Here is a 7,761-nt window from a genome sequence, read left to right as displayed (position 1 = left end):
GGTTAATGTAGTCCACGAGCAGATTAGCGCTAACTTGTTCATTAAGGGTGTCGCTCTTGAACTCGGGTCGAGCATCCTGAGGATTTTATAACATTTTACAATAATCGCAGGGATTAAAATGGAACAATGAGAAGGTGAAGGTTACAGTTCGGTGGCAGAGCTGCTATCTTGCATGTCGGCGCTTCTGGACGAGGTAAAATTTGGGTTTTTATATGTATTTAAGCTAGCTGTTTGCTACAAAAGCTAACGCTGACGAGTTTATTTCATTTCTGTTTTTATTTTTAACTAATAAATGATTGCTACTTACCTAAAAATATTATCTACAATTGACAATTAGCTAACACAAGCACATCATTTACTATTGCCTGCATTTGTCGTACAGTGTTTCCCTTTGTAGGATTTTCTCTGACCCACTTTCTCATAGACACTGAACTACATTAACTTTTATGGAACTATTTTATTATTCCTACATTCTTTAACATATCAATCCTGTTGTTTTGTTTACAACGGCGTAATAATCAAGACATTTTGTTTTTCTGTTCTAAGAACTTTCAGTTCAGACATCTGACACCCAGTAGGTGTGGTTTGGGAGACAACTTTTAAATACGCTGTTCTCTTCGGCCCTTTGAGGAATCCCTGCTCTAGGGGTCTTCTTGGACTTTAATATTAATTGGATTTTTAAATATGCTCTTCTGCAGGATGAGAGACCTTCAGGGCATTGACAACCTGCTCTTGAATGAGCTGAAATCATGCTGTGCAAAGGAGTACAACTTTCTCCCCAGGGAAGCAGGCCTCAACCTGATGGAGTCTACGTCCCCGGAGGTGACCTACTTTTTAGGATTTACACACTTAATTAGTGAAGACATGATAAATTCTGTTACCACATATTTCCTCCAAATGGATAACAATCCTTCTTATTAGATTCACAGCAGAGTGTCTGCAAAATGCAGAGACAGCAAAGTGGAAGAGCTGTGGAGCCTGACCAGTTTCTTTGGCTACAGGACTCAAACCTTTGTGCAAGCTGTCAATTTGCTCGATAGATTTCTCACCATCATGAAGGTAAGAATTTTAAGTTTAACACTTAGGTTTTTAAATTCAAAATCTTCATATCCACTTTCCACTTTATATCTTAGTAACAAGTTGGAAATCTTCAAATTTTCCATAAATCTATCTTTTTTAAAGTACATTTCCAAAGAACTTCATGATGAAAATCTTACATTCATTCTATGAACTGCTATGAACTCTGTGTTCCTCTGAGATCAGTCAGTTGTTCCAAAGACCTTTGGACATGTAGTGCTCTACCGATATGTTAAAGCAAAGATCAGATGGAGTTATTGACATCAGGGCTGTACAATGTTAGAAAAACATGATATTGTGCACTGAACAGGCTTTTAATGGCCAAAATACCAATTTCTCTCTAAGCGGCATCATGGTGTATTATTTATTTTAGACTATATTTAGAATTCCTAATTGAACTTTCTGAACCATTTGAAAGAAAGTTTGTTGCAGTTTATAATTTGCATGTTTGATCAAGTTGAATCTATTGTTTCTGTCAGTTTTAGTTTCTTTATCATTTATTTTAAATTGGCCTTTATACTCCTATGATTGAACAAATTAAATTTGTGTTGTTTTTACATTTCTGGCCAAGCTATTGGTGTATTTAAGTGTTGTATGCTGGTGTAGAGTTATCAAATAAATTTTTAGTTCAGTACATTTATGTCTGTGTTAAAAAAAAGAAATATTTAAAGTAAATTCAGAACTGCTTTTCTGTGTCATATTAGTACCGAAAGAGAAAAAAGTTGATCATCCCTAACTGAAACCCTCTTTAAATTAATCATGATTAAATGAAGCAGAGACCATTGGACATCCATTAACGAGACACTGATCCAAATGCATCTCTGCTGTTGGAACAGGTGCAGCCCAAACACGTGCCCTGCATCGGGGTGTGCTGTCTGCACATCGCTGCCAAAATGGTCGAGGAGGAGAACAACGTCTCACCCAGCCATGAACTCATCCGCATCAGCCAAAGCAGGTTCACCGTGTCCGACCTCAACCGCATGGAGAAAATCATCTCACAGAAACTCAGCGTGGATCCCAACGTGGTGACAGCCCTGACCTTCCTGCACCTCTACCACTCCGCCGTCGGCTCTCTGTTTGCTGAAAGGTAAGGGCCCTTCTCTTTCTGCTTGCTGTTTTTTTCCTGTAATGGCTCCAGTTTCCATGGAACCGGTTAAACAGATTCTTCTTCATGAGGTCTGTAACCAGCGGATCACAGTGGGGTTCCCTTTATATTTTAAGGGAGGAGATCCCAAGCATTGGGAGGCTGGAAGCGCAGCTAAAAGCCTGCTTATGCCGGCTTGTTTTCTCTAAAGCAAAAGTAAGGATTGTTCTCAGGTGGCAATTTGTCAGAATAGCGATTTTTGCTTTCAGTCTCTGAAATATTTTTTTTTGTTTTTGTTTTTTTTACAGCCATCAGTGCTGGCGCTGTCCCTCATCGCTCAGGAGTTTGAAGACCTCCAGTCAGCCACGTTGTTGATGAGTATCCAGCAATTCCAAAAGCATCTAAAGGTATTTAGTCTCTCTTCACACTGAAAGTGTTTGTGTTTCACTTTTTGAGTCAAGAATTTGAAGGTGCAGCATGTACTGTTTATAAGGTTACCCTAAGAAAACTTGCTAAGCCTGGTGGTTGGGCACCAGGGCAGTCATTCATCCACTGGCTTGTTGTGTTTTTGAGTTAAAAAATGGTTAAAGTTGGCAGGAAATTTGAAAATATCACTTGATAATTATGTGTTATTGAAAGATTGGAAAATTAATATATAAACACCAACTATAAATCCTTAGAAGATGCAAACATTTTAAAAATACTTATTGCTTAAAAATAATCAATGTTTAGCCTGGTGGGTGCACAAGTAAAGCCTGGTGGCCGCCAGGCTTATAATACACTGGGGGAAACCCTGTGTTTATAAGAAATATGTTTTTACATCTTTGTTAAAACTGTCACTATTTTGTGACAGTTTGTTATGAGAGAGATAAATGCAAAAAGATTGATTTCATCCACCTTCACTCTGAACGACTATTGCTGTTTGAAGAAATGCAACACACCTGACCAAAAACAACCAATTAAAGCCAGGAGGAGTGTCTTAGCGCTGTCAATCAACCTCATGTAGTCACTCCTCAATGTGCCAAAGGCAGAGAAACAACTTACCCTTGTAGGAAAGCCATTTATCCTCTGTCACCAGTGGCTATGCTAACTAGTCTAGCATTCACAACAGGATGAGCAGCGCCACACAGATTGTGATTGACAGTGCTACAACGCATCTCCTGGCTCTGATTGGTTGTTCCTAGTTAGAGTTTAATTCTTCACTGATTATCTGTCTCATATGGTACATACATATGGTGACAATTTCAACAAATATGTAAAAAAAAATATTTTTTTATAAAAGTTACATAGTAACTGTGCTGCTAAAACATGTTAAAGTTATACCATTCATGATAACGGAGTTGCTTTCAGCAACCATAAGAATAACAAATAAGCACTTTGCCTTGTTGCTGAAAATGTGTTATATGAATAAAATCACCTTACCTTAAAATAGAGAATTCTTTCATTTCTTGACTTTATTTTATTTTTTACCAGCAGCCCCTCAGTTGCTTCCTGGTTATCATTTCTGCAGATCGGTGACAACGAGCTGCTACACTGGAAGGAACTCGTGACCAAATGCATGACGGAATATCGCTCGAATGAATGCAACAAACCAGACAACAAGAAGCTTGTTTGGATAGTTTCCCGGAGAACGGCACAGAGTCTGCAGACCTGTCACTTCAGCGTTCCCGGTCTGCCGACTATTCCTGAGATGAGCTGGGATGAGAGCGAGAGGTTGATAGTTTATTCTAATCCTCTTTTAATATAAGTCAATTAAATGCATATTATTGACAAACTGACAAAATATTTCGTTAGATATGACGGTTTGGTGATATTTCAGTTTGAAGCCCAAACTTTGGACTTGACTGTATGAGATTCTCACTGTTTGTTAACATTGAATACATTTACCACATCATCCAATAAAAACAAAAACATGGAAATTATAAAAGGTGTTACAATGTATAATATAATCACTTTTCTTAAAGGGAACTAATTATACAAAATTCATGTTGCACATGTTTATACTTTCATTTGGGTTTCTACTGCTTCCAAAAACAGCCAAAGTACTTAACAAAGAAATAACCAGTCGAGTTTTGGCTATAAGTTCATGTTTTTTGGTGTCTGGAAAACTTTCTGTTTGTCAGGTCACATTCAATGGACACTGCACCGTTACCTAGCAACCCAAGCAGAACTCCGCCCATCACCTAGCAACAGTAGAAACAATGTAGCTCAATGCAGGCAGAACTGAGCGGACTAAAATCTCATTACCTAAGAATGATTTTGCGCAGAAATTGAAATGAAAATGTTTGTGTGGCTCATTCACCTATTCTAACCTGTTTAAAGACGCATAATAGGTCACATTTAAATAGTGAACCAACAATTACTCCTACTGCTGTTAAAATATTCTAAAGCAGAACATTACACCCTTTTGCCATTTATAAAGTCTAAAAATCTGACATTATATTGTTAATTAGTCAAGCTATCTGCTAAGAAACAGCCTGCAGTCAGCTTTAGTTAAGCTACTCTTATCTTTCCAGCTGCAGCTTTAAAACAGTGATTTTAATCAGGATTAGTGAGCGCCTCTACTTTAGTTTCCCCACCATAACTGTGGTGGCATTTCCCAACCCGAAATATTCCCAAACAGATTTTCTTTCTTGGTAGTTGACTGGCAGCAACAGGATGGGGCAGAGCGACGCTACTGGCTACGAAAAACCTAAAATTATCTTCACAAATGTGATATTATCCACAAGTTCAGCCATCACGGACTAAACAACTTCTGTGTTGTTATTTCTAGCTATCAGTAATGTCCGTCTTCCACCCATATATCCAAGGCTTAGCGTTGGATAAGAAAGCTCAGGAACTTATTATGTCTTTGTCTTTGTCTTTGTGTTTGGTTCAAAGAAAATATTACTTACAGAATATATGAACAGGTCTAAATTTTCAGCACTTGTACATATGCAGAGTTAAAAGGAAAAGCAGAATCTGATGTAGAACTGGGGATTACTACGCAGTCCAGAAAGCTGGAAAGGTGAAAAATTGATCTAAATGGATCGCTATGGGAAAGAGAAATTTGGTAAAAATAATTGAGTTTACAGAATGTTTTCTTATTCTATTATTTAAAACAAGAACATCTGAAATTCTGAAAATAAGGATCTGGATCAGAGTTCAGTGAAATTATTGACATTCTATGAGACTTACTATTTACTGATCTAATGTATTTATTCCAATATATATTGTTATTTATTTATTATCCAGTCCAAACTGAGGGTGAAAATGGCTCTTTGTACTGTAAAGGTTGCAGATCTTTGGGTTAGACTAAGTTCCCGTGGTTTTTTTTTTTTTAGTTTCTGTCTCTAACACTTAAATGTTTTCAGAAAGAAATCTGAAATATTGAAAATGGTTGTAAGTTTTAATATTTTTTTGTGTCTCACAGCGAGGACTCCAGTGAGGACCTGAGCAGCGTGGAGAACAGTCCGTGCGGCTCCTTAGGAAGCGATGGCGAAGGCGCCTTCTTCCCCTCCTTGTTCCACCACTGACCAAACAGCTGACCGATGTGAAGCTATGGCAAAAATCTGCAATGTCTATCAGTTTTGTATGATTCCAGAGCAGACCTGTGTGTTAATGTGCATGTTTTGGATCTTAAAGGTGAATATGTGTTCCTGGTGTCACTGCTGCTAGACCCTGGCCCTCAATGCATCTAAGCCTGCAGCTACTACTGTGATATCAGAACAAAACAAAAAAGATTTTTTTTTTCATTTTATTTTTGTTTTTGCAACAACAAACCCAAAGTCAAGATAGCTATGTGTGCTGCAGGCAAATAAACCCAAACTACGTCAGAAAATATCCAGATACTTAAATGGTAATAAAATTATCTCAACAAAGAAATTACTTCAGTTTGAGAATGTAGAACACAGGTGTCAAACTCAAGGCCTGCGGGCCAAATACGGCCCACTATACCTGTTTATGAGGCCCTCTAAACTCTAGACGGCCACATAAATAATTGTGAACTTTAAATAACAGTTGTGTGCTTAAGTGATATTTTATTTGTCAAATCGTTTTTCATTCGTATAGAATCAAATTGTGTGAAAAGATGCTAAAAATAGTTACATTTAAGAAATTTTAACAGTTTTTCATTCTGCCTTTAGCTACTCTTTGAGAACATTCATGATCCAAGCCAAAATAAAATGAGTTTGAAAACCTGATAGTGGCTGGAGTAGCTCACCCCCAGCCAAGCCTCTCCTTCTTCTGCAATTAAAATGCAATTATCTGATTTATTTTATTTGTTTTCAACAGAAAGCAGGTAATGCGGTCTCCTGCATACAAGTAGAAGGAAACATGTTCAGGAGACACCTAACATATAAGAGATGTTTTATTTTCTAGTTCTTGGGTTCCCATCCCTTTCTGGTGCCACCCTGGGCAACCGCCCATATCGTTCATATCACAAGCCGCCACTGTTAGCATGCATGTTAACCCTACTTTTCAACTTGAACACATAAAAAATAGGGATAGAGTTACAGAGCACCTGGGGATTCAATCAGTGTGTGGGTGTGTGTGTGTTTGCAAAATGTCATTTTGTTCATGATAAAGTGCCTGTGTTACTTCAGCTTACTGTCTGCTTCTGTGACAAATATGTGACATATCTTAAAAATAGTCTAGAAAATTGTAATACACTTGGCAGCTTGATAATAACAGAACTTTAAAGTCTTCTTCCGAGTTGTTTCTCTTAGTGTTTTTGCCCAGCTGTGACAAATTTAAGGAGAAATAGTGAAGCACAAAGGACCCAAGGATGCCTGTTATGTTGCACATTCAGTATTGAATACCAGCCAATATCCTCACTAGCTGGTTTTTATACTCTGTACCATTTAATGACATGCAGTGTTCTGTATAAACACACATATGTTTACTTACATTATTCTCATGTGTCATTGTAATGTTAATATGACTAACCTGTAAATGCATGATGCTTTCAATTGTGAATATGCTTGTTTTTCATGCTAACCAAGATAAGCTCACATCTAAGACAAAATGGTTAAAAAAAATGTAAATAACATCTGAAAGAGATTATAAAAAGTTGTTTCGTGAAGTCACATACTGGCTACTGTATTTATATTTTATGTGGAATAAAGAAAAAGGATACAAATAACCCTTATAAATAAAAACATATATTTTTAACTACTTGTGTGATATCAGTTGCTTTTATTTACAGAACTGTAGAAAGGTGGATTAGATTATGTGACAGATTATTTGTTGGTCACAATTACACCCATTTTATTTAAATTCAAAACTGTTCTATCTGAAAGCTGCAGCATGTAACGTCAATTAAAATATGTTATACATTTGTTAAAACTGTCATCACGTCGTGAAACCAGAGCAGACTATCCAAAAATTGTACTCAAGTAAGAGTAGCACTACTTCAACATAGTTTTACTCAAGTCAAAGTAAAAAGTTAGAAAAGTATATAGTAAAAAGTCTTTTCAAGTGCTGAATTACTGATCAAATTGTACATTATTTAATATCATCAGAAGGACCAAAACATAAAGTTAACTGTGAATTTTGCTATTTTAAGAACCAAAATGACAAAAGTAACAAAACATAACAAAATCAAGCAAAAGAAAATGTTT

The 7,761-nt window shown here is 36.8% G+C and overlaps 1 protein-coding gene across 1 annotated transcript; it reads left to right on the top strand.

Moving 5' to 3' along the window:
• Positions 1-2: 2 nt before the first annotated feature.
• Positions 3-7,315, top strand: LOC122828704 (cyclin-G2-like). Its single transcript, XM_044112508.1, has 8 exons — positions 3-193; positions 699-822; positions 922-1,059; positions 1,914-2,164; positions 2,299-2,377; positions 2,470-2,568; positions 3,672-3,874; positions 5,574-7,315. Exons 2-8 carry the CDS (start codon positions 700-702, stop codon positions 5,674-5,676), a joined length of 996 nt encoding a protein of 331 aa, XP_043968443.1. The 5' UTR covers positions 3-193; position 699; the 3' UTR covers positions 5,677-7,315.
• Positions 7,316-7,761: the final 446 nt, after the last annotated feature.

This window comes from Gambusia affinis, linkage group LG03 (assembly GCF_019740435.1).
Source record: "Gambusia affinis linkage group LG03, SWU_Gaff_1.0, whole genome shotgun sequence".
Taxonomy (NCBI): Eukaryota; Metazoa; Chordata; class Actinopteri; order Cyprinodontiformes; family Poeciliidae; genus Gambusia; species Gambusia affinis.
This window is presented reverse-complemented; position numbering and strand designations above follow the sequence as displayed.

What these genes read in the sequence shown, in the direction of transcription:
- LOC122828704 (XM_044112508.1), top strand. Translation starts at nt 700, where the DNA reads ATGAGAGACCTTCAGGGCATTGACAACCTGCTCTTGAATGAGCTGAAA. An exon ending in TGGAGTCTACGTCCCCGGAG is followed by an intron (nt 823 to 921) that starts GTGACCTACTTT and finishes CCTTCTTATTAG; the next exon opens with ATTCACAGCAGAGTGTCTGC. An exon ending in GATTTCTCACCATCATGAAG is followed by an intron (nt 1,060 to 1,913) that starts GTAAGAATTTTA and finishes CTGTTGGAACAG; the next exon opens with GTGCAGCCCAAACACGTGCC.